Source organism: Natrix helvetica (genome assembly GCF_964273705.1).
Source record: "Natrix helvetica genome assembly, chromosome: 3".
Taxonomy (NCBI): Eukaryota; Metazoa; Chordata; class Lepidosauria; order Squamata; family Natricidae; genus Natrix; species Natrix helvetica.
This window is the reverse complement of record NC_138549.1, coordinates 127,796,812-127,824,665: the sequence shown is the minus strand read 5'-3', so window position 1 is coordinate 127,824,665 and position 27,854 is coordinate 127,796,812. Positions and strand designations below refer to the sequence as shown.

The 27,854-nt window shown below is 41.1% G+C and overlaps 1 protein-coding gene across 5 annotated transcripts in view; it reads right to left on the bottom strand.

Moving 5' to 3' along the window:
- The window catches only part of SOX13 (SRY-box transcription factor 13), a 70,676-nt gene that overhangs the window by 23,976 nt on the left and 18,846 nt on the right, over positions 1–27,854 (bottom strand). For all 5 annotated transcript variants that reach the window (XM_081946969.1, XM_081946971.1, XM_081946970.1 and 2 more), the window contains exons 2-4: positions 2,545–2,746; positions 2,069–2,174; positions 616–702 (exon numbers count right to left, since the gene is read on the bottom strand). In XM_081946969.1, the coding sequence (XP_081803095.1) occupies positions 616–702; positions 2,069–2,174; positions 2,545–2,745 (394 nt within the window). In that variant the 5' untranslated portion in view covers position 2,746. The remainder of the gene's footprint in view (positions 1–615; positions 703–2,068; positions 2,175–2,544; positions 2,747–27,854) is intronic.

Sequence of the window (27,854 nt, the reverse complement as noted above, 5' to 3'; positions counted from 1 at the left end):
CTAGGGGATTTCCTTTGTAGGACAAAGGAAAACAGGGGAGACCTGCTTTGCAAGCCATAAGCCTGACATAAAAAGTCATGCAATATGCACTTTACATTTGGAAATCCAGATCCTGGAAAGTATAAAGAGGTGTTTGTGTAGATGCTGCATTTCTACAGGATCCAACCAGTTCATTTTTTTATTTTTTATTGACAGATAATTGTACTCAAAGATCCACAGAATTGTATATCAATTTGTTAAAAGATTAATTCTCACATGGTTGGGACCAATGTGGTTATGTGAATAGTTCAGTCTTTCTCATCCTGGTGCCTGGCAGAAACTTTGGAATACAAACCTACATTCTAACTAGCACGCTGGATCAGAATGCCTGGAGAGGACAAAGTTGGGGAAAATTATATGGTCTCATAATGGGAAACCTTCTTGGATTGAATTATTTTCTATCCTTTAAAATAAACCAAAATTCTCTGAATTCTGATGGTATGAATTTAAAAATGTCTTGGCTTTGAATTTAGCTTAAATAAAGTAGAAAGAAGAAGGGTTTAAAATTCTAATTAGGTTAGTTTTATCTGTTCTGGGCATTAGCACATTCACATTTGAACCAAACTCTTTGCTCACCTTTTACTTCTTTGGATTCCATAGGATTTTTCCCCAGAAGTCTCTCTTTCCATTCACTGGATAGTAACTTCTCAATGGTCGGCATCACTGTTGCAAGAAAATATGACAGCCCCAATAAGTAGGTTTGCAACTGAGAAATATAATAGGTTTTTTTTTAATATCATAATGCATAATAATATAAATGAAGATGAGGTTGGCTGATGGTAGATAATACTACAAGTACAGACCAAGATCATCAAGGTGGCTTTAATTAAGCATCTGATTAACTGAATTAATCATCTGAATGCAAAAATTGGGACAGAGCATACATTCCCCTGACTCCTGTAAATCTAGTGTTATTTAATTTATAACATTATAGTTACTTCTAATCTAATGGGATTGAGCAAATATAATCATTTTAAAAATATTACGCATTTTTCAAGGTAGCTATATTGCAAAAATAATCATTTAAAAATTATCACACATTTTTCAATGTAGCTATTTTCATAAGCAGCAACCAAGAATCCACTCCAAGAAGAGAAATTTATAAAGGTGCATTAGGAGCTACATTTCTCTATGGCAAGCTAGTCGTCTGCCTAATGTAACACTATACATTCTATTTGTACAATGTTGCTTAATTTTGCAATTGGAGGATTTTAACTGGCGATCTCATGGGCCAATGTTGCAATAGTTTAAATTTTTTAAAAATATTACTGCTTATCCTGAAGTCCTTCCTCACCTACAAAAGAAAGCTTCAAAATGCAAACTGTGAGGACCCCAGAAGTGTGTACATGCCTGTATTAAGTTAAAGCAAAATTTTAAAAAACTCATTTTAAATTTACAGCTGACGGTATAAAGATCTGGCAAAAGACAGTGAAGAAATTTGTATTCCCATCCTGGAATCATTCACACAAAACAAGTAGTGGTGGGATGAGGTGAAGTGTGTGTGTGTTGGGGGGGGGGGGAAGACTGCATGAGAAAGAGGAGCATGAACTGTGTCCAGTTTTAATAGTTTTCTTCAGCACCAGGAGCAGACCTTTTCAATCTCAGTAGGACTTAATTGACTATTCAAGATCAAGCCACCCCCAACATACTTTGCATTATAACAGGAATTGCTCATAACAATATATTCTTCTTGGGAATGTCTCCCAGCTCTCTTAGTATGAGGATTGCAGCTAAATTCAGAGGGAATAGGGAAGCCCATGATTGTTGCCAGATGATGTCATTGCCTTTATAAATAAAAAAAGACATTTCATTCTCACCCCTCCCACCAGCCCAGCTCCACAACACTGCCAGAGTCTGAATATCATGGGCCCCATGATACCAAAGCAAGTACTCTAGTACACAATTATGTCTCTTCCCAGCAAGTAAAAGAAGAAAAGCCCAAAAGAAAACAATCTGTAAATGGATGCATATACTTCTTGGTCTGGATGTGTGTGGGAGAAATATCATGTCTGTAGAATTTCCTTCCTACCTTCTCTTAGATTTTTATTGAAATCCAATTTTTCCTGGTGGCTAACTGCAGGCTCAAGCACAGCGTTCCTGGAATCTAATGCCTTGTCCACTGGAGGTACAGATTCCTGAAAGATAGTGAGCCACTGTCAATCACCAGCACCCTGCAGGAAATTAAAAAGGGAAGGATAACAGATACGCTTATCTTCACAGTCTTACTTTCAAGCAGGGTTTGTCCAAACAACCTCTAGAGTGTAGTGAAGGAGCTGCAGACCAGGCTGGTGACTTAGAGAGCAGATTTAACAGTTGAGGAGATCACTGAGCTTTCTCTCTTTCTCTCTCTCTCTCTCTCTCACTCACTCTCTCACTCACTCACTCACTCTCTTTCTCTCACCTCCCCCCTTTCTCTTCAAAGTGCTTCACTTCCCTAAGTTAAAAATGACTGGGAGTGACAAGATATGCTTCATGTACACATGTGCCTGAGAGAAGGTGGCCCACCTGTGGGAGAATTAGGGGATCAACGAAGTCACCCAGTGGCAAGGGTGATTTACGGGGGCTGTTGGAGCCAGGTGATGTGCAAGGAGCCTCCCCCTGAGTCAACATGTAATGGCTCTCGTTCTTTTCTTCTGTTTTAACGGTGCAGTTCACCATATTCCCAGCTCCATTAAGCTCTAGCTGAGGAGAGACAAGGCTCCTCATCCTGGATGACAAGGGGAACAAAATCAAAAGATTATGGAAAATGTGCAGGAGGAGAAAAGGCATAAACTTCACTCTTTAAAGAAAGACCAGTGTTCCAAATGTCAAACCAAGCATAACAAGATTTCAGGCAGGCTCAGAAATAATCAGATGGCTGTTATTTCCATGGAACCTTTTTAGACACGTGTCGTTCATCAACAGAACAAGACTCCAATTTGCACAGTGCATGAATATGCTAAATTACACATCTCCTTACTAATTAAATCTATCTTCTGTCTTGCCTCCAGCATTCCTCTAACTTCTCTACAAAGCACAAGAAATTAGTAATTTGGGATCAGAAAGAATGACTGCCCCAGGATCATCCAGTGAATTTTCATGTAGGTCCATTTAAATCTGGGTTTCCTCATTTCTAGTGCAATACATTCATCAGTAACCTATGCAAGCTCTCACACCACAGTTGCTGCACAGGTAGAAATAATAATTAGAATTTCAAATAACATGAGATAGCCTTGCATTAGGGAAGTTTGTAACAAAGTAGTCTATGTTCTCTTATATTGAATACTATCCAGACACTTAATTTTGGGGGTGCATTTAGAAAGCCTCAAATATAGGGTTTTCCATTTATACCTCAATTCCAGATTCTGCTTTGTTCTGGAGACATCCTTTATAACAAGCCACATCTTCATAATAGCTATCTTATTACTAGTCCAATTTCTTAAGACAGCCATTTGAAAGAAGAGTTATATTTCTAAATGGTTCGGCACATACAAAAATATTGGGGAATCCTGCCTTAGAAGATTACATCGACTGATTTACTAAAAACAAAGTCAGAATTTGATGACAGAGTCAATTATTAAAAGAGGTGCAAAATTAAATACCCACCCCATACGTATTTTATGCAGCGCAACAGACATGCAATATTTTTCCTGCACCAAGGCAAGAAAATCTTGCTTTGTACCCATCAGAAGCAAAGCACTATTGTGCAGCCACACAATAATTTTCTAGTTCTAGAAAGACAAAACAGCAGAAGCACAAAGGTTTAGGGGCAAAAGCAGCCATCATAACTGGCCAAGTGCCACCATCATTGCCACTTGGAGTTCTGGAAAAGCACAGGGCAGTAATTACATAACAAACAAAGCCTGTCTCAAGCTGTGAATTAATCAAACTGCTGAAAATAAAACCTTCCTCTCAGGAACTTCAGACAAAAGAAATGAAAACAACAGGGCTGGCTGGGTAATGAAAAGCCAGCACACTGAATGGGGGACAAAAGGAAGTTGAACAATAGGGTGTTGGACAAAAGCAATAAAGTAAAGGGAAGTGTGACAGCTGAACAATGAGGCACTGTGCACGCCAGAGTTTCTGATCTTAGCAGGCTTTTTTATCTCAGTTCCCTGCCCTTCTATGAACAAATCATTGTGCTTTTCAGGCTATTGGGTTTCCTTTGCCATTTGCTTTTTGGCTCCTGCAGCCATTCCGGTTAGAAACCTATGTTTTTCCATTTTCAGTCCTGTGTGCCCCTATCCATGCTGCAGTCCACCATTGACCAAACAGATTCATCTTAGGAAGACAAAAGGCATCCATGTGTTAGGGAGGCACACAGATAAGTGACAGTAACTCACCCCCCCCCCCAAACATACCTCCAATAAGACATGCCAGCTGATTACTATAGCCCTTAGCTCTCTCTTGCTCTCTCTCTCTCTCTCTCTCTCTGGATGGTAAAAATATAGGTCTTTCTGCCTGTGGCATGATACTGTCAAAGGAGAGAATCTTGGTCTTTATTTGTCCCTATTGTTTCACCTTGTGCTCAGGAGACATGGCTAGGAGGATACAAGTATGCTGGGTTTTCTTGATGGAAAGCACTTCCAACCAGAGGATTTTTTGTTGTTGTTGTTGTTTTAATTGGTGGGTATCCAGAAGTTTTAGACAGCACATCCAAATCCAAACAGCCAAATAATACAAGGAATTGCTATATGGCTTCCATGTTGATCCCACAACTAAATAATATTGAATATGTAGTTACAGTATTTTCTATGATGCATTTTGCTTGTTTTTACATATGTCCATATGCACACTTCCCATATATAAATCTTTCTGTGTACAATGGAGTTTACTTCAAGTTACAGAGGGGTTGAACCTGCACATGCATAATAAGACATAAATATATAAGGAAAAATGATTAGAGTAGTTTAAAGAACAAAAAGCAAGGTAAGCCTATTTATGATCATGGTAGAAACAAGGATGTTGTATTAGAACAAAAAGGTATGGGAAGATGTCACATGCACCCCTCTTTATTAAAAAGGAGTAGATGCAATGCATCCATCTGAAGAACCCCAAGCAATGCAGGAATCAGGCATCTAGGCAATCTCATTGAGGGATAGCACTGGAGGAGAGATTAAGCATTCATTTTCATAATCACTGCAGGAGAACTAATAAGGAAATTTTGTGACAATTTTTTTATGTACTCAAGCAACATGTTAATCTCTTGTGGCCTTAAATTAGCTATTTTTTAAAAAAAAATGAGAAAGATATCTCAAATTTTTGCCATAGGATTTACTGCAAAGGTGTGTGTGTGTGTGTGTGTTCCCTTCCAGCATACAATGTTTTGAAGTATCAATAAAAGTGAACTATATGAGGACTGATTACTCACAGAAACATGTTACTGAAGGAAATATAACATTTATAGGTTTATAAAGCTGTTAACTACAATGTACTTCTAGTAAGTATATTTAGTATCTTGATAACTGTGTTCCTTGTCAACAGTGGTAACATTCATTAGTTCATTATGGTCATTTAGAATGGAATTGCTTCCTTAAAACACAGTGCTTCCCAAAGCATAGGCTGTGCTTGTGCAGAATGGGGTTCATGGAAGTTATACTGTAATCCAAGATATCTGGAAAGTGACAAGCTGAGAAAAGTCAAAGCAAGGAGCATTTTATCATCTCTTCTTGGCCTTATATGTACGGCAGAGTACATGCTTTGTCATGCATTTTCAACCAGCTATGGGAACTTCAGTTGGATCCTAGTGGGTTTTGTTTTCATTAGAATAAAAAGAACTTTTAAATTGCAGTTAGAAGTAACTAGTAAATTAAATGCCTGGCTAAATATATTTCATATTATAAGCAAAATATAATAAAAAAAAATATATAGAAAATGGATTACCAAGAAAGGAGGATATAACTGATACAAGTGTACAAAGGTTAAACTCTTTCATCATACCCGGAGATATTTAAACAGATAGGGCAAATATCAACTCAGAGACACTGAGAAAAAGGAACTATATACAGAGATAATTGCAGGAATTGACCGAAATGATAAAAAACATATTGGTAAAGACTTGTGCACCTCTATCTTCTTCCTGTTAGGCATTAACTGCTGATGGAGAACTTTATGACCCCTGCCCTCTTTTTTAAAGGTTGCTTTATTTTTAACTTGATTTGGCTTAAAGAAAGGATCCCTTTAAATAGAGCTCTCTCTCCCTCCTCTAAAGTAGGACACCTCCACATCCCAATGTTTAAATTGTCTTGAATATTTACCCCTACCTCTGGCCCAGAGGCATCATTACCAGAGATTTCGATGGTTTTATATGTCAAGGCCAGGGTCTGTTAACAAGGGGTCCTAGCTACATTTGCCAGCATCCTGTATTTGTTGCTTTGACACCTCAATGTTGCATGCAACGGGAATAAAAACGAGCTTTAGTAGATACGCTTTTCTCTTCCAGATGCAAGAAACTGTTAGCAAGGCAGACTGCTCCACACTGCAGTAAATTGTACATGCAGAGCCTCAGGCCACCTTCCTCAAGTTATCATACCATTCATTTTACAGAACAACTCAAAGGGTTTGCAGAAGGTCAGCATGAGAGAAATGTAAAAAGGATCTTCAGGGCACCCTGTCCTGCAAAAATACAATGAGCAGAGATGAAAATGAATTGAACATAAAGAAGCTTGTGCTTTCGTCCCAGTCCTTATTACTTCAGAAACCCTGTTGAATGCATAACCCCATTATGCCAAGGGGGAAAGAAAGCCATATTCTTGTTTGCAGGTCTTGCTTGCTCGCTCACTGGTATGTAGCCATGTAAGGGGACTGCATTGTCATCCAGACAATGGGGAATCAAGAACAATCAGCTGGTGGTGAGCTGAAAATGTATTCATTTTAAAAGAGCACACAAAAGGAAAGTTTCAATCCTCCAGTGGGTCAGATTTCCATTGTATTTAGCATTTGTACCACTGGAAGTTTACTCTTAAAATGGGCTTGCTGCTTTAATAGGTGTGTGTTTGAAAGGAGGCTCATTGTATTTTTATTACATGGTTTGCTGAACAAAAATACAGCCAGTTATACTTGTTACAAGGCTTGTTCCAGCAATAGGTCCATTCCCTATTCTAATAGTATCAGGTAGTTATCACAAAAGGCAAGGGAGGGGGAAGAATTGCTCAGAACAGCAAACAATGGGAATGGGGACAATTGGCCTGGCACATGGAAAATGTCTTCCTGTAATAGGCCTTTTTTTTAATGTTTCTTTTTCTTGCACTGAAAGGGGGGGGGGGAGCCGAGCTCAAAGTCTTCTAATGTACCAGACAAAGGGAAAGGATGTAGCTGAGGCTGAGACTTTTCTTAACAAGATTAAAACAGAATTTAACACTTGTGTGGATAATAAAACAGGCCAAGCAGTAAAGCACTCAAGACAGCAGCATAACAGGGTTTTTTTCATGTTATTAAATATTTGACATTTGTATAGCTTTGATATGTAAAAGGTTTCTGTGATCAGCAATCTTTTTTGTTCATTTTGACAAAAATGCTATGCCATTGTAATGATTTTTACTTTACAAATCGGACGCTGAGAGTTAAATGGTAAATTCATGGGTCCATCATACGAAGCCCTAAAGCAGAGTTTAAAAATCGCACCGCATGCTTAGCCAAAACTTATATACATTATAGTATAATGTAAAGTGTGAAACTAGCTAATTACTTTCTCGACAGAGCACACAAAACTGCTTGTACCAAGTGGACTACTGATCCATGTAAATCCAGCTGTTGGTTGGTTGTTGTTTTTTAACCTTCTTTTTAAAAATGTTTACTTTTTTGCCTTAACCGACAATTTTCACATCAGCGTTTCTAGAAGAATTCTGTAACAAGAACCTTGAAATAGGGATCCCAGAATTGGCATATTCCTCTTACAAATTATGTGTGAGGAGTCTCAGAAATAGGGGTGACTTCTACTACTCCATCCTCTAATAGATTTAGTTACAGGCGACTTACCTGCAACTCTATAAAATAATGCTTAATTTATTAAACAAAAATAAACTTGTTTCCAATCACAATCATCACCACAAATTATTTATTATTTTCACCCTTCAGGGAAACAACCCTCCCAAAGTAATTTACTAGCAGCATGAACTTTTGTAGAATTTCTTTATTAAAGAAATATAGCTTTAAAAAAAAAGTCTAGATTCCTTCCCGTGCATTAGCTGGTATTAATGGCCCTATAGGGGTTGGACTGAGAGAGGGAGAAAAAGCCCAGCTGAGGCAGGCTGCTTTTCTTGTCTGCTTTTTTTCTTTTTATAGTTACCAAATAACTCTTGAGTGAGTGTGAGAACTTTTATGAAGAAGAATCATATTTCCGCAGTACGGTCATATGTATACGTTAAAGTCATTTTATACCAATTAAGGCCACATTCAATATTTGTGTGGTTCATTTTGCTTACATTTTGGCACTGAGCATTTCAAATGACCAAAAACCTAATCATTCTGATGTGGTGGTGACAGAATGCAATTTGATAGATTCACACATTAGTCTTGAGATAACTCTGATTCTAATGATGTACTCAATTCTAAGAAATACACTGGTACAACACTGGTCAATTCTTTAGTTGGGATTCTGGGTTGAACTAGAATGGCAGACATTTTGCTGCTGCTTGGCAACAATCCTACACAAAAGAAATCCATCTATGTTTCACTGAAAGAGTACAATAATGACTGCATCAGCCTCTCAACTTAATACCTAGCATTATTTCTTACATATCAGTGGAATTTTTCTTCTCAAAGGAGCTTGCCTTCAGAGGCAAATTTGCATATCTAGTCAGAATAATCACTGAAGGCTGAGTCAAATTATTTATTAACCTAAACTGAAATCTTTGAATGGTGCCAGACTCTCTCAGCAGTGGCTTTGCAACTTTTCTAACTATTTCTTTGTGGCATACATCCTGCTATTCTCACTCTTGCACTGCCACCCTTCCTGGTCAAAGCCTGACTATCTCTTCTATTTATTGTGCAAGGGTGGTTCCAGTGCCAGCAGCAAAAATATCCACCCTAGAACTGGCACCATGTGAAAATCTCAAGATCTGAAATCAGGAAATAACATCTTCCGTGATAAGGTGCAACTTTCAACTAGCGGTACAGGACTCTAAACAAAATAAAATGATTAGGCATGAAAATCTTTGGTTCCCATTTGAATGAAATCTCACACTGACATAAATGGACGATGAGAGTCAAGGGGGGGGGGGGAAACCCCAGTGAATTGAAGTGTGGCAGGTAGCTAGCTGATTCAAGAAACGTCAGTTTTGTTGTTTGGAAAAATAGTTATTTCTAAGTTGCACATAGAAATTAATTAGTTTGATTCACCCATGCAAACTCATAAATGATGAGGAATTGTTAAACCTACACATGCTCATATTTACAAGCAATGAAAAATGATTTAGAGGAACAGCCAAGTTCAAAATATTGTAAGTTTTCTTTAAAAAAATACAAGAAATCAAGGGCAAAGGGAAGCAATCATTCACTTTACAGTAGAGAAAAGGTATGTCTACTCCTAGCAAGTGGATTGACATGCTATATTATTTACCAAATTTCAAGTAAAAGGTGATTTTTTTTAAAAAAAAGAGATGGACTAGCTTATGCCATTAGACGCTGATAAAGAGAGTGAGGGGTTAAAAGAAGAGAAAGAGGAAAAAAGTTGCAGACAATCAAATGTGCCATTGAATCTTGACAGTTGGGCAAGGCCTAACTGCAGGTGTAATGCCAGTTTACTTTGTTATCAGGAAATGTCCTTCAGTTTAATTGGTTGGCAAATATATCTCTCTCTCTTTAACTTTATTAAATGGATTGTTTTGTTAGAAACACTGTACCTGAACTGTAAAAATCTAGATAGCCACATCATAACAGCAGACATGTGACATTTTCTGAATTTCTTTGCTGCCATCCAGATTCTGGATTATTTTTTTTGGCTCAGATCTTATATTCTTATTCTTTTTCTAGAACAAAATAAGGAATTCTGGGCCAAATCTTTTGGACAATCTCAAGATATCACAGAACAAGCCTAAAACATAATAATAATATTACAAAGCTCTTTCACTTCAATCTCAGCTACCTGCAACCTTACTTCACTTAAGAGGCTGATTCCTCAAGAAAGATGAATTAAACCAGTATGTGTTTGCGTATGCACAATACACAATTCACTATACTCTAACCATTATAAATAATCATATCTTTATATTATGTATATATATATACTTCATACTTAGTTACATCAAACGGCAGTCACTTGTTTAAAAATGTATTTTAAAAAACATTGTTTTAAAGTAATTGTTAATACCTCACACAAAATGTAAGAAAGCATTGAAGTTTATCATCTCCTTAATACACTATTCTTAATTTATTGGCATCCCACCTTCATTTATAAGAGCTATGGTGGCACAGTGGTTAGATGCAGTATTGCAGGATAATTCTGTTGACTGCCAGCATTTGACTCAGGTTGACTCAGCCTTCCATCATTCTGAGGTTGATAAAATGAGGACCCAGATTGTTGGGGGCAATATGCTGAGTCTATAAACCACTTAGAGAGGGCTGTGAAGCAGTATATAAGTCTAACTGCTGTTGCGATTATTTTTACAAATAACTCAAGGCTGTAAACATATCCAATGCACCTTTCTCATCCTATTTTCCCCACGACAACCTTGAGAGATGGGTTTGTCTGAAACAGAATGTCTAGCCCAAAGACATCCAACTGTATTTCATAGCTAAGATGGCACTTCAACTCATGTCTCTTGCTTTTTAGCCTCGTAGCTTTTAAAAAAAGCTAGATTTATTTAGCCATAAGCCTAAGAGTATGGTTAAGATCCAGATACCTAAAGAAATACCATCAAAGCACACCAGCAAAGTTTAGATTCTGGCTTTACTAGCATTATATAGATCAGTGTTTCATAAAATGTAATCCTATCTTCCCAGACCTCTCGGGGATCTAAAAAAATCAAAATTATTTGCCAATTATGAAAAATATTTGCAAAAATTTAAAATGTCAACCTTCATTTTTATTCATTAAAAATATTGGTTTTTTAATGAAAAATATTGGTTTGTATCTAATGGGTTTAATATTGTTATTTTTACATGATTCAATAAATATTTTGCAAATGCATCCATTTGAATTTTTAATAAGGTAAGCATCAATAAATATAATTCATACAAACAAAAGATCTTTTGGGTCCTCCACAATTTTTAAAAAAACGGAAGGGGCCCTGACAACGATTTTTTAAAAAATCATTGATCTAGTTACATATTTTTCTTACAAATGAAACAGCATGTTTTTCACACTATATATTTTTTTAAAATCTTGACCAAGTGACCTGGAGATCTTAAAGCCCAGGATATTTTAGTAGTAATAGTGTCTGAATTTTCCCAGCTATGATATAGCTCTAATAAGGGATTTTTATATTCTTCTGTTGCTTAGTTGCTGTATTATAGGAACAAAACAGATATAGAAAGCTTGAATGACCTATACAAGAAAACAAGGCTGCTTCATAAAAGCATGTCACCACTTGATTATGCAAAATGAGGTGTTTGCAGCTGAATGTGTGAATTAAATCAACTGCAAAGCATTGTAAGGTGATATGAAAGGTCTCTGTAGTGTTTGATCTGAGTTGCCTCATTCACACATGCAAATCATTGTTAATCATCATATGATTAACATACATGTATGAACTGGTTGTGGCAACTCCAAAAAAAGGCAGAAAGCAGAGTTTAAATATTGTGTTTTTCTGATATTTAGATACCATTTACAAAGCAGTGAAATAAGAAATTTTAAATAAATATTAAAACTTTAAAAACCTCTTTTCCTCTCTGTAAAGTTTTCTTGATAACAAGATGGAAGAAGTCTTCCACCTTCTGCCATTGGTGCTTTTCCAACCTATTGTCAGTCCAACCTATTGCCATAGTGGTAGTCTTCACATCCAAGTAACAGCCTGGTCCAAACCTGCATAGCAGAGGTGGTGTTCAGCAGGTTCTGACCAGTTCTGGAGAACCGTTAGCGGAAATGTTGAGTAGTTCGGAGAACTGGTAAATAATACTTCTGATTGGCCCCATCCCTATCTATTCTCTGCCTGATCAGTCCCACTGATCAGGAGGAAATGGGGATTTTGCAGTAACCTTCTCCTGGAGTGGGGAGGGAATGGAGATTTTACAGTATCCTTCCCCTGCCACACCAACAAAGCCATGCCACGCCCACAAAGCCATGCCCACAGAATCAGTATTCATTTTTTTTTAATCCAACCACTGCTACATAGTTTGGGTCTTTTAAAAAAAATTAGCTGCTAAAGGTAGCTCAAGCTGCCATTTAACAGCTAATTTTTTTACAAGTTAAATATGTATAAAATAGCTCTGGCCTTACTTATTCCTTAGACTGCACCCCTTAGCATGTCACTGAAATGTCAACTTTGACATGATAAAAGCGATGTATGTCCCTTCTGTAAATGATATTTTAGGCTTTTTGTATACTCAATCCACATTGGACAATTTAGCTTCAATCCTGTTCAGCCTTACCACATACAGTATTATAGTTACAGGAAAATTTGAGTTTTACGGGCCAATCCAAATAAATCTAAACTTTGGGGATCATTCCCCACAAAAAATATTTTACTATTCAGAATTGCTATTTTTTTTAGAACCAGGTCATTTCTTTTATGCTGGCTAGCAGAATGAAATAATTTTGACATGACTATTCATGATTAATCTAGGATTGATAGCTGTGGAGATGAAAATGGCACGAACCGCAACGGCTCCGCAGCGCCCAGGTCAATCAGTAGTCTGACTGCGATAGAAGAAAACTGTGCGAACCACTAACGGCTCTCCTGCGCCAAAGCAGATCTAAAATTCACGGATTATGACCAGCGTTGGCCAAGACTCCAGCGCTGCTATGAAAATAAAGGGTGCTGGCGATCCAGTAGGTGCCACAAGCAGGATGTGTTCACGCAATCGCAGCGACCTGCGGGGGTAACAGGCTAGCAGCAATCCAGCAGCCAAAAGCGGGAAAGAAAAAGAATTTGAATTTGCCACTCTCGGCGTGAGGGAAAAGCCCGCCACCGCATCTGCAGCATGATCCAAAGTTCGGAACCAATGCCAAAGCTGTCCAAACAAATTGGCAGTCAGAGATGGTGATGGCCCACTGGCAACCCAGTTGGGCCAGTCACTTCCCAGCAGCTGAGGTGGTTCTGTCCAAACCGCGCATGGCGGTAGGAGACACCTCTGACAAAGCCTTCTCCTGAACAGAAACAGCTGTGAAGAAAAAAATTAGACTAAAAACAAAAGGAGAGAAAAATAAAAATAAAATATTGAGAGTCCAAGAAAATCTGGTCAAAGACTGGAAAATCTTTGGATACATTCTTACTGGGGTAGACTGAGTTGAAAACTGGACTCAGTTGAGAGAAGGAGGCATGGCCAAAGAATTTGCACTCAGTCTCTGGGCAGATAATCAGAAGTTAGCCCATGCTTGGACTCTCCAAGTAGCGCACAGGAGAAGAGATTATTCAAATAGCTTTAGATACTTATGGACGCATGAATACATTTATCCAATGACCCCCTTAGCTCTTTGCAGGCATTTTACATGTGACAACCCATTTTATAAAGAGCTACATGAATATTCCTGTCATGTTTAACTAGGAATAGAGAATAGTCAAAATAATCTAAAAGTCAAAGCCATTCTCAACAACTGAAAACACTAGGATCTTCAGCTAATTCAGTATCTGGCCTTCTTAACATTAGCCTTACAAGCCTTAAATTGAGTCTCCATCAGAATATGTATTTTAGCTATCTGATTATTAATTCATTTATTATTTTAATGTAGAAGCTGAGAATAGCAGGTACAAAGTTAACCCACCTGGTCCTTCCTCAGTCCTATGAGGCAGATTAACAAAAACAACTGTTTGTTTCAGTATAATGTCAGTAGAGAAACAAACATACTGAAGGATTGCAAAGCCCCAAACCCGACCTCAGTTAATGACTCACCAAGTGCTACCTAAAATCCAGTTGGGCTCTAGATGGATGTTCCCCATGAGGACACCACAAGATAGCTGTTTCCCATAGGTCTGAACACAGGGAAACAATGAAAACCATCATACTCTCAACTATGGCAGAGCTTTTCAAGTACACTGAGGTCTTAACCTTACTTTCTAATCACTTTCAGAAATTACCTATTTAACTATCTTAAGGCTAATAGAGGTCTTCAAAAGGACAAGTTTGCAAAGCCACATGGTGAGTTTGCCTTCAGTCTTCAGAAAAAATAAGAATTAACTATAAGCATAAGAATTTTAAAAAATTGAAATGAAAATTAAAAGCTAAATATGATCTTAATTCAATGGCTATAAATGAAGGAAGGAACCAGACAGATTTGAAACATTAGGATTTTTTGCTGTAAGCATTTGCAAATAATTATGTAAATAAACAGTGCCTTTGTGGGAATTAAATTGTTTAGTCTAATTTAAGTCACAACAGAAATCCATGATTTTATAAATTGAACACTAGAAAGGACTAAAGATTCCACGCATGAAAGAAAAAGGACAAAAAAAAGAGGTAAGATTTGGTTTCTGTTTTTAATCAGGACCGGGATAATATGAAAAGAAAATATGACAGTTGAAATCAGGAGATATTTTAAAAATAGGGATAGAAATTAGTACTTAGCAAGTCAGCAATATTCTGTTCTATGGATAGACTATGTCCAAAAGGTATTTAAAAAATAATTACAGATCTGAAAGAGAATACCTCGGAAAATCTACAGGACTAAGCTGAAATAAACTTTATCTGATGCTGAAAAATTAGAACTTAATTTTTTTTTAAATATTGGAAACTGAAAACATTGTGGATTATAAAAAGAGATCACATTTAAAGTGGGAATAGAAAAGATAAGTCAAGAGAATGACATGGATGATAATTCTTTTTTGGATTTACAAAAAAAAGGTATCTAAAATCCACAAAGAAGCCCCTGAGATGGGAGAAAACCTGAAGAGAGATCAAATTCTGTAACAATATCTTAATGAAACAAAGATTAAGATTCCTAGAAGCAAAGGGAAGGAAATATGGAGATGGTTTCTTTGGCCAAATGAAAAATAAGACATGGCATGTTTCTATAAACTTCTGGAAACCCTTTCTGGACTTTTGCTGACATCAAAAACTGAAATGTTAATATGGAGTCCCTGGTGCTCTCTGAGCTTGTTTTCTTGCAGATGTTTCATTACCATGCTAAATAATTTCATCAGTAATGAAATGTTAATGATTTACAGGTAATCCTCAATTTATGACAATTTAGCCCAAAATTTCCATTGCTAAGCAACACAGTTGTTAAGTGAGTTCTGCCCCATCTTACAATCTTTTGCCACAGTTGCTAAGCAAATCACAACATTTGTTAAGTGAAACATACAGTTGTTAAGCAAATCTGTCTTTCCTCCTTGACTTTGCTTTTCAGAAGCTAGCTAGGAAGGTCACGAATGGCAATCACATAACCCCAGGACACTGTAATCGTCTGTAATACATGACAATTGCTAAGCACTTGAATTGAGATAAGGTGACCATGTGAATGCTGTGATGTTTGTAAATGTGAGTACTGCTTATGTCACTTTTTCAATGCCATTATATAACTTCAAATAGTCATTAAATGAATGGTTGTTAAGTTGAAGACTACCTGTACGTATTTGGGCATAAATAAGAGATGGATTATGGGAAGAAGAGATAGGGCGTTGGTACTTACCTGATACGCCTCTTTTCATAGTGGGGGAGGAGTATCCAGGATGGGTTGACCTTGTCCTCTCTTGATTGGACTGAGTCAGATAAGCTCTTTTAGCCATGCCTTGGTCACCAGGCTTGACCCAGTTATCGGCGAAGAACTCTATCCAACTCGCTGTGTCATCCACTCTAGACTTTTAGTTTCAAACCTTTATTTATTACTTCAACAGAACAGTTCAACAAACAACATAACAATTTTGCAACATACCCATATCAGGGAGGGGCTGGATACTCCTCCCCCACTATGAGAAGAGGCGTATCAGGTATGTACCAACACCCTTTCTCCATAGTGAGGGGAGGAGTATCCAGGATGGGACGTACCAAAGCCTACACATCCCTAGGGAGGGTACACATTTGAGTATATGCCCAAACTTATGCCTGGTGAGACCTCTCCTCCGCCTTGTGAACAGCCTGCAACACCCTACGTCCAAATGAGGCTTCCTCAGAAGCAAAGGAGTCCAACTTGTAATTCCTCACGAATGGTGAGGGGGGAGACCCCGTGGCTGCCCTACAGATCTTAGACAGTGAGGCCTGCATGGCCCAGGTGTCCAAAGTGGCCGCACTTCATGTAGAATATGCTGTGATAGAGCTCGGTGTTTGCAGACCTTGTGCCTGATAGGCAGAAGCAATACAGGTTCTTAACCACCTGCCTATCATGGTGGAAGTCACCTTGTTCCCCAGGGACCCGGGCTGGAAGGAAACAAATAGGGCTTCTGACTTCCTGTTTGGCCTGGTTCTTCTGAGGTAAATCCTCAGAGCCCTCCTCACGTCCAAGGTGTGCCACTTCCTCTCTAATGGGTGAGAAGGGTCCAGGCAGAAATTAGGCAATATCAGCTCCTGGAAGCAAGAACACACCTTGGATATGAAGGAGGGGTCCAACCTTAGTACTACTCTGTCCTGGTGGAACACGCAGAGATCTTCCCTGGTAGACAGAGCCTGCAGTTCAGATATCCTCCTGGCAGAGGTGATGGCCACCAAAAAGGCCACCTTAAGTGTCAGGAACTTCAGAGAAACAGTACGTAATGGTTCGAACGGAGGGCCTGTCAGAGCGTCCAAGTTTCATTTCCACGGAGATCTTTCCACGAGGCTTTTACAACCACTTAAGGAGTAAGGCTTGGAATCTGCATCAGGTTTCTCTTTCTTTGTTAGGCCTTAACAACAGCAGATCAGATTACATAGGTTGGGAAGGGGTGGGGTTGCTTTATTCTGCGATTCTTGGATCCCTCCACCTGGAGCTCAATTAGATGGAAACAAGGTCGATCTTGCTTTCAAACAAGGAGAAAGAGGAAACATGCTTTTCTAACTTTGCAGGATCTGCTTTCTAAGTGCATCAGCGAAGAACAATACCAGGCTCTTCAGAGCAGATTGAATCAGCTAGGTCCGTGATGGCGAACCTATGGCACGCGTGCCACAAGTGGCACGCGGAGCCATTTGTCAGGGCACGCGAGGCGCTGCCCTGTCAGCTGGCCAGCGCGCGTGTGCGCGCTGGCCAGCTGAGTTCACCTTTTTAAAAGCTATTTTTCGCCTTCCCCAGGCTCCAGAGGCTTTATAGGAGCCTGGGGAGGGCGAAAAGAGCCCCCCACCCCCCCGGAGGCTTCAGGGAACGTCCCGAGGCTTCCCTGAAGCCTTCGGAACACTTAAAACCAACCTCCGAGCAACCCGGAAGTGACTTCCGGGTTGCTCGGATGGTCGTCGCGCTCTGAAGGCTTCAGGGAAGCCTCGGAACGGTCCCTGAACAGGCACGAGACGTGCGTTTCCATCGCCCGGGCCCGGATCGCCTCCACTGCGCGGCGCCTCAGGCTCGGCGGCCTTGCGCCCGGCCTTCACATCGCTGCCGCCGCCGCCGCCACCGCCGCTAGGACGCCGCCCTCGCCTCCTCCTCCTCCTCCTCTAGCTGCGCCATCGCAAGGATTAAGGCGAAAGGGGGCGGGGGCGGGGAAAGCGAAGGGGGCTTTGTTGTCCTCCTTCTCCTCCTCCTTTCCCCCACCAGCTCGAACGCGGCGCCGGGGCCCGGCAGGCAGCGAACGAGTCGGAGCCTGCCGACTGGAGGAAGAGGGTGAGAGGCGGGTCCTGTGAACGGGGGCAGCAGCGGTGACAATAGTCGTAACTTGCCGGCTGGCCGCCCCGGCTGGGAGACAAAGGAGGGGAAAGGCGGCAGGCAGCCGAGTTGCGACTATTGTCGCCGCTGCTGCCGCCGTTCACAGGACCCCCCTCTCACCCTCTTCCTCCAGTCGGCAGGCTCCGACTCGTTCGCTGCCTGCCGGGCCCCGGCGCCGCGTTCGAGCGTTCCGTGAAGCCTCCGGGGGGGCGGGGGAGGCTCTTTTCGCCCTCCCCAGGCTCCTATAAAGCCTCTGGAGCCTGGGGAAGGCGAAAAAATCATGCAAAGCCCCCTTCGCTTTCCCCGCCCCCCGCCCCCTTTCGCCTTAATCCTTGCGATGGCGCGGCTAGAGGAGGAGGAGGAGGAGGCGAGGGCGGCGTCCTAGCGGCGGTGGCGGCAGCGATGTGAAGGCCGGGCGCAAGGACGCCGAGCTTGAGGCGCCGCGCGGTGGAGGCGATCCGGGCCCGGGCGATGGAGACACACGTCTCGTGCCTGTTCAGGGACCGTCCCGAGGCTTCCCTGAAGCCTTCAGAGCGCTTAAAACGACCATCCGAGCAACCCGGAAGTCCGGGTTGCTCGGAGGTTGGTTTTAAGTGTTCCGAAGGCTTCAGGGAAGCCTCCGGACGTTCCCTGAAACCTCCGGGGGTGGCGGGGAGGTTTTAAGTGTTCCGAAGGCTTCAGGGAAGCCTCCGGACGTTCCCTGAAACCTCCGGGGGTGGCGGGGAGGTTTTAAGTGTTCCGAAGGCTTCAGGGAAGCCTCCGGACGTTCCCTGAAGCCTCCGGGGGGGGCGGGGGAGGCTCTTTTCGCCCTCCCCAGGCTCCTATAAAGCCTCTGGAGCCTGGGGAAGGTGAAAAAATCATGCAAAAATGGGCGCGTTGTGCGCGCATGCGCACTGGGGGTGTGTTGCATTATGGGTGCGGCACACCCGCACACGACCCCCCCCTGCGCTCCCCCCCACTTGTGGCACGCGAGCCAAAAAAGGTTCTCCATCGCTGAGCTAGGTGGTAGACGCTGCATTTCTCATTTCTCATTTCTCATGCAACACTTGGCCCCTTTTTAACACATTTCACAAGAGTCCTTCATCTCAGGAGAGATAAATAAATAAATAAATAAATAAATAAATAAATATTTATTTCTTAGCCGCACCCTCTCCCGAAGTACTCGGGGCGGCGTACAATGAAACATATGAAATAAATATGTGGACAAAACAAACATATAACAGAGACATATACCGAGACATACACAAGGAGGAGGTCGGCTGATGAATAAAAAACAATTAGAATACAGTGATTAAAAAACCCCTAAATAATTAAATATAATTAAAATACCCAATTAAAAACCCGTCAGGAGCGATATGGTTAGATCAAAGTTGAGCCAGGCCAGCTACTTGGAATAGGTGGGTCTTAAGCTTAATACGAAAGGAGCGGAGGTCAGAGGTATTCCTAATATCCGGAGGGAGGTCATTCCACAGGGCTGGGCCCGCCACAGAGAAGGCTCTACTCCTAGGCGCCGCCCCCCGACACTGTCTAGTGGACGGCACCTGGAGGAGGCCCTCTCTGTGCGAGCGGATTGGTCGCAGGGATGTATGGGGCAGAATACGATCCCGCAAGTAACTAGGTCCTGAGCCATGGAGCGCTTTAAAGATTGTTATCAAAACCTTGAAACGCACCCAATAGACCACAGGAAGCCAGTGCAGCTCACGCAGGAACGGTGTCACATGGGAGTACCTAGTACTCCCCATAATTACCTGCGCGGCTGCGTTCTGGACCAACTGTAGCCTCCGGGTGCATTTCAAGGGAAGCCCCATGTAGAGAGCGTTACAGTAGTCCAAGCAAGACGTCACCAGCGCATGAGTGACTGTGCGTAAGGCGTCCTGGTCCAGTAGGGGGCGCAATTGGCGCACCAGGCGAACCTGGTGGAACGCCCCCCTTGCCACGGCTGTCACATGGTCATCCATGGACAGCCGGGCATCCAGGAGGACGCCCAAATTGCGCGCCCGCTCCACGGGGGCAAGTTGAATGCCCCCAATGGCCAATGATGGAGTTAATTGGCTGAACCAGGGAGCTGGTACCCACAGCCACTCCGTCTTGGAGGGGTTGAGCTTGAGTCGGTTGTCATCCATCCAGATCCGTACGGCTTCCACACACCGGGACATCACTTCGATGGCCTCGTTGGGGTGGTTCGGGGTGGAAAAGTACAGCTGAGTATCATCAGCGTACAGGTGGTATCCCACCCCGAAACCACGGATGATCTCACCCAGCGGCTTCAGATAATCAGCCTTTCTCACTGAAATGGGATGTTCCTCTTTGCTCCAAGAGGGTGGGGGGAAATCCTGGCAGCTGATTTCAGTTAGACTGCAAGCAGAGTTTGGGATTCAACTTAAATGTTCCTTTTACTTGAGGGGAGCTCAAAATAACCTCATCTTTACACTGTTCTGCCTCGGGTGGTTACCCCACCACCATGCCTGCAGAGGTAGAAGGGAGGCTTGAGGAGAATGCCCTGTAGTGAGGGTAGTGAGGCTTGAGGAGAATGCCCTGTAGTGAGGGTGACTGCCATTCCTGGATAGAGCCCCAGATGCCTGAGGTTTCAATGGGAATCCTCACTTGCTGGGAGGGATCCTCCTCTGTGATTACATCAGGCTCCAGACCAGGGGAAGCCTTCTTGCTGATGGCCTTATGGCAGATACGTCCTAGGGCTTTATGCCTCTGCCTTTCATATTTAGAGGCAGGTTTGGGAGGCTTGGAACTGAAGCTTGCCTCTTTAGCTGCCTGGAGAGGCATGCTTCATTTTGCTCTTTGCCTTATCGCCCCCACCCTTGGGTGGATCTTCAGGGGTAATCTCTAACCTGATTGGAGGCTTTTCTGCCCTTCCTGTGGGGCTGCTGGCTTTAGAAGCGAGGACTTGATTCCTGCCTGTGTCCTCCGAGCTGCAGGAGGCCACCATCTTGGGCCACATGGGGACTCTCCTCCCCCTTCTTTTCAAATGGTACTGCGTGGTAAATACAACAGCCCTGCTGGTCAGGGCTTTGAAAAAGCGGCTTGTGCTACTACTGATCTCTGCTCCTTCCGCAAGAAACTCAAGACCCACCTGTTCCAACTAGCCGGCCTGGCTTAACTAGAACTCTATCTTCTAATCCCCCTGGCAATTTTAAATTTTAGGGTATTTTAATGTCTTTTTAACTTTATTGTTATTGTCTTTTTAACTTTATTGTTATTGTTATTTATAAATTGTAATAATTGTTTATTTATATACCTCCTCCGTGCAATATGTTGTGTATTTAATTGTACGCCGCCCAGAGAATGAATGAATGAATGAATGAATAAATAAATAAATAAATAAATAAATAAATAAATAAATAAATAAGAGCTGCCGCGTTCTCTCCTGTGGCCTCCTGCGTTTAATAGCAACTCGCTGAGAGCCTTGCCACCCCCTCCTCCAGCTGCTTTCCTTTCTCTTCCTTAAAGAGAAAGTTTTTCCTTAAAGGGAAGACCTTCTTTAAAGGGAAAGCCTCAGCAACAATCTGAGCCTCGTTGCCCTGTCTGGGCTTCTCCGGCTAGTCAGGCACTCAGAAAAGGATTGAATAGGGCTTGCATAAATCGTGATAGCAAGGTTGCCGGAACACAGGATGACAAAGCCCGAGGTGTTGAAGGGTCCCCTTCTGCAGCCCTGCCAGGTGAAGAGAAATCTGGTAATCTTTCCTCAGGTTCCAGGCCGGGGGGGAGGTGCCTTCCTGCTTCTGGCCTTGTGGCCAATGCGCAACAAGGCTTGGTGCCTCTGCCTTTCATACTTGGAACTAGGCTTGGGGGGTTTGGATCCACAGCCTGCCTCTTTAGCCCCCTTGGTGGAGATATGCTTCCTTTTTGGCCCTTGCCTTGCCTCCCTCACCCTTGGCTGATGCCTCCGAGATGGTTTCTAACCTTTTTAAGGGCTCCTTGGTGCCTCTGGTGGGGTTGCTGGCTGCAGGGCTGAGTGCTTGGCTCCTGCCGGCCTCCTCTGAGCTGCTGGGGGCCGCGATATTGGACCATGTGGTTTCAAAATGGCTCCCGGCTCCAAATTCAAAAAGCTCCTCTTTGCTGGAGCACATGGAAGCGGCTTGTGCCTTTGCAGGCTGCTGCTCGGCTTCCGCTGCGCTGGGGGCTCTCTCTCACCTCCCCCTGCCTCCTGCAGCTCTTTCTGAGCCTCTCCAGCTCTCACCTTGTTCTCTGGTGATCGCTGCCAGCGCGGGCACTCCGGGGCATTTTAAAACGCCGCGGTTTGTCGCTCAACCCCTGAGGGGAGCGGTGGAGCGCTCCGGCACCCTTAGAGCCTCCTTGCCATTGCCCTTGCTGCAGAGGCCTCTGCAGAGCTCGCTTTCCTGTCTTTGGTGAGAGTCCTCATTTAGTGCCCTGGGTCTCGCTCTGTGATCTGGGCTGTGCGCCGCCTTAGCGGTTGCTGCGCGGGCTTTCTATCCCCGCTGGGGGTTTCCTCAGCCTCTAGTGATTGATCAGGCAGTGTGGAGGCAATTTCGATCGCTTTTGCAGCAATTTAAAATTTTTCCTTTAAGTTTCTTCAGGATCTCAGGATGAACACAGCCATCCGTTGATGGACTGAGTCGATAATTGGGTGGAGCCTGGTGACCAAGGCGTAGCTAAAAGAGCTTATCTGACTCAGTCCAATCAAGAGAGGACAAGGTCAACCCATCCTGGATACTCCTCCCCTCACTATGGAGAAACTTGCATGTAACCTTACAGAGGTTGTATAATTACTGAGTTTGTACTTGTTATAATGAAAATCACATGTTTAAATATTTTTTTCTTCTTCTTTTCTTTTTCCCTGCATTTTCTATTTTCATTTCTGAGTTTAGTTTGTGTTGTTTTTTTATCATTGTCTTTTTAAAATAACTATCAATATTTTTTTAAAAAGCATGATAAACCCTTCCTAATCCAATCTTAACTCTCAAGGCCACAACATTCTTTATTAAAGTGATCACACTAAATTAAAAGTTAATCTGGAGAGTAATGATAGTGACCATTCAAACATTTTAAACTTAATTTACTAGTGTCATAGACCACTTCAAAGTAAATTCAAATATAAAGCATATTCTTCTTAAAACAGTAACAGAACTTAGGAAGCTAAATATGAATAACTAATTACAGTAAATAGAATAAAACAAAAAATAAATACCATAATCAATTTGTCTGAATACAACAGCATCTAAAAACATATGATAAGTTATGGCAAATACTATAGACAACAAAGTAGTATTTAGCTACATTTGGTGAGACAGAGTAATAGATGAAGATAAATTTGAATGACTAGGGCATTTGTCTAGAAGGAGAGATAATTTGAAACAACACAATGGGGACAAAACAATACAACATGACCTAATGTCTCATTTATTCCTGAAACATATAGACTGCTGTAATGGCAATTCCCCTCAATGAAGGTTGTCAGGGGATTGTTAAATCCAACCAAACAGAAAACTATTCTTTCTTTAATATCCTGCCTTCATTTTCATAAAAATGTATGTACTTTACACCTGCTTTTTTTCTTTAAGCAGCTGGGGTGTGGGAACAAGAGGGAAGCTGTTACAATTCAACATTTTCAAGTGTTGAATCCAGAAAGATTTCCTTCCATTTCACACTGCATCTAGCCATGACAAGGGCGATGAGGCGAAAGGAAGAAATTACCATTTCCTAAAACGGAGACATCGTTTAGATGAACTAATGACCGGTTTAAGGGGCATCTCCACAGAGAAAATGTCAATCATTTGTTTATTGATTGTAATGTAAATGTAACACACATCCCAACTAAAATAAGAATAGGAGTGGCTCAACAGAGGTGTTTTTTTTTCAAAAAAATTTAAGTTTACTGTGGTAGCATAATATAAGGCACAAAAGTCAACATAAGCCCAAATTCTCATATCACCACAGTTGATTGAATAAGCCACTACTTAGATGAGAAAATAGAAGGAGAACTCATCAAATTTGCAGATGACACTAAGCCAGCAGCAATAGCCAACACCCCAGAAGACAAGCTAAGGATCCAAAAAGATCTTGACAAACTTGAACAACTATCCAACAACATGAAATGTGGAGAAAAGCAACCTGGGCAAGAAAAGAAAGGTACAAGAAGTACACATCAGGCAAAATCTGGCTCAAAAACAGTGACTGTCAGAGGGAGCTTGAAGTCTTGGTGGAAGATCACTTAAACATGAGTTAGCAGTGTGCAGCAGCCTCCAAAAAAGCTAATACAATCCTTGGTTGTATAAACAGAGGCATAGAATCAAAATCAGATGAAGTATTAGTACCACTTTATAAAGTCTTACTAAGACCACGCCTGGTCTTACTGCATACTGCATAGAGTTTTGGTCATCACATTACAAACAAATATGTTGAGATTTTGGGGGAAAGTGCAAAGAAGAGCAAATAAGATGATTTAAAGGTCTGGACACTAAAACTTATGAAGAATGGTTGCAGGATTTGGGCTTGGCTGGTCTAGAGAAAAGAAGAACTGGGGGGGGGGACATGACAGCAGTATTCCATTATATATGAGAGGCTGCCACAAAGAAGTGGGGTCAAATTTATTTTCCAAAGCACAAGAGTGTAGGACAAGAAACAATGGCTAGAAACTAATCAAGGAATTAGTTTCTCCTGGAATTAAAGAGAAACTTCCTAACGATGAGGACAATTAACTAATGGAACTAATGGCACTTGTGGGTGCTTCATCACTGGAGGTTTTTAAGAAGAGACTGGACAGTTACTTGCCTGAAATGATATAGGGTCCCCTGCTTGAGAAAGGGGCTTGACTAGAAGACCTCCAAGGTCCCTTCCAGCTCTATTCTGATTCTGATTTGCTCCTACAGGATGCTATACTATAACCCAGAATGTACAAAAATCAATAAATGGGCTCTCTCATTATGCTGAGCAAAACCTGGAAAAAAATGTACTTTATTTCTTAATAAAAATGTGTGAACATAAATGTCTCTAAGGTACAACTCATTTTCTGGAAAAAAAAATTCTTCTACAAAAGAGAGACAGAGACCATATTGACCTTAAGCTCCACAAAGATTCCTTTTGAATTCTAGTTGCAGTCTGGACTGAGAAGTGAAACAAACAAAGAAATTTAGAAATAGTCAATCACAAACCACTTCCATATTGTCAAGAAAATCACACAAACCTATCCATGTGTAACCACTAGAAGTCAAGCTCAATTTGAGGGAGTCTTACCTTTTTTCTGCTGCTTTATTCCATGGCACCTGCAATGGTAAATTTATATTCAAGATCTCCATTGCATCTGTACTTGCTTACAGAAACATTACAATATTTCAAATATTTTATATAAGGAAAAATTAAAAGACCCAACTATGAGCAACAAATAAGCAACGTCCAGGAAGGCAGTGTTCCCAAAGCACATTGAGCTATGAATAATAAACCAAAATAGTTAGTTTCATATGACATGCTATAGCAAAACCAAATCCATCATCTTTTGGCTTGGTGCAATGCATAAACCTAATTTATGTAGAAGATATCTCAGATCAGTCTCTTCCAAACCGATTCCTTTGAAAGAGATGCTGACTGGGAATAATTGGAATTATAACCTCAGAGGGTACCAAGTTAGAAAAAGTGAATAAGATTAGAAGAAAAAGACATATGGTCTAATCAGATACTCCACATCAAGGTTATTTCATCCTGAATCTGTTTTAAGAAACTGTTCACAGCAAAGATGTAGTGGGTATTTTAATATAACTGTCTTGATTTATCACTGATTTGTCTTCTACTCCAACTCCTACTCACCAAAAGAATTGCATCAATTTATGCTGGTTGCTGAGGGGAGTAGGGGGTGAGGTTATACTTTCTATCTATTTTGAGGAATTCTTCTCTATTTTGGTGTCTGGGTGATAACACGAAAGGGCCCCCAAGGTTTTTGTAGAAAATTAAGTTTCTTTTATTGCACAGCAATAAACCAAGAGAATTTTCAGGGAAGGAAATTTTGCCTTTCTATTGTTTACTGGCTCTCAATTGCACACAACCCACCCTAAAGTTTGAAAGAATGGCATGTGTTTTGTTCTTCAGTGTTGGGCCTACAGACAAGCAGCTCTTTGTGTCTCTAGGGTTCCCAAGGCACCTGTTCCCCCGCCACTTCATTCCTCACAGTCCACCCTTACTTATCCCTGCATGTCCTGCTTGCTGCGCTCACCAACAAGCTGCCTTGGCCACCTCATCTTACACCTGCCTCAGTCAACCTGTTGAAAGCAGAGGCTCACAGTTGTTAAGTCCAGATATCTGCAATGCTGATATCAGGCATTTGTTCTGGGGAACCCATGGCACACACAATAGAGTGTGGGAGGGAGTCATAAGTGGAAGTGTTTAGTGCTATTTTTGCAATTGGACACTGAGCCAATGAACACCTTAAAATGTTTAGCTGCCGCAATCAAGGTCTCTGTAACAGAAGGTGCACATTCAGAGGTGGTCACCTCAGAACGGAACCTTTGTCTACACTAATATAGCACATAATTACACCACAATGAGGAAGTCCCCAGTTTGAAATTAATAAAGTGGCCACAACAAGCCAGTTCTCCCATCCATAAGTAACCTTACAGTGCAATCACATCTATGTCTACTCAGAAAAGAGTTGACTGGTTCATATATCATGCAGCCATCATTTGCTTAACCTCGTGTTTTTCAAGAAGCCATAATTTTTAAAATACTTTTTATCCCGCTTTTATTATTTTTTTATAAATAACTCAAGGCAGTGAACATACTCCTCTCTTTGGAGATCAACAGGGCTTACTGGAGTATTGCAGACTTAAAAGAGTTAATTAATTAAAGACTTACAGAGGGGTGTTTTTTAAGGACTGTGGTGATGATCTGGGATATCTTCCAAGATGCGATGCACTAATCACCCCAAATACCCCTCACGTTGAGCTGCACAAAATTGCAGAATTGAGAACCAGATTTCATCTTTTAGTCTTTTGCCAGAAGTCATGCTGTAAAATGTGAACACAACTCATTTTTTGAATAGGATCAAAACAACACCAAAATGGTATTTCCTTTAATCTTAACATTACCTTGGTTTATACATTGGTTACATTAAATACTGTTAATTATTCACCATATATTTAAAAACATCCCCTGTCTGTCATAATAAACATTATAATTTGTCAAAAAATATGGGCTAGGATCTGGTAGTGTTGCAGGTTAGCACTGCAAGGTAAGTAAAAGTGATTTTTTTTTTTACACTGGCATAAAAATAGATTAGTATAATTGCAAGGTCAGGAACAGTGCCTAGAACAGGAAAAGGGACCACACAAAGCTGTGCTACAGCAAGGGAAATGAAAAACTGGAGACATGTTGCTTACCAAAACTATGGCATTGCTAGTCAACTGAAACAAAACAAATAGTTCTGTGGCACTTTATGAAAAAAGATAATTAAACAGGCCTCTGATTATTCAAGGATTACCAACTTTTTAAAAAGTTTATTACGTCTCAAACAAGAGATAAAATAGAAAGAAACAAAAAAAGGAAATTAAAGGTCAGAAATAAAGGAAAAATTAAAAGTGCAGAAAAAGGAAGAAAAAAAGTAGAAAAAGAGTAACCTCCAACTTTCTTCGGCGCAGATATAAATATAAAATACATTACCTTAAAATAATGTAGAGTATTTACATAATCATTGAACAGGATGTAATTGTCAAACCCCAAAATTTAAATTAGATTTATTTTCAGTTTCAAGCAAAAAGTTCAACAGCAGTCTCCAATTAGAAACCAAGCTGGACAAAGTTTTTTTTCTTTAATCAAAGTAGTCAATTTTGCCATCTCAGCTAATTCCATTAACTTCAGCATCCACTCTTCCATTGTAGGAATTTGTAAGCCCTTCCATCTCTGTGCAACTGTTACTGTTGCTGCTGCTGCTGCTGCTGTTCTTATATAAAGGACTACCAACTTTTAAGTGTAACAAGAAAAAGAGCCTCAAAAAAGCTAGTTTTCACTAGTGTCCTAT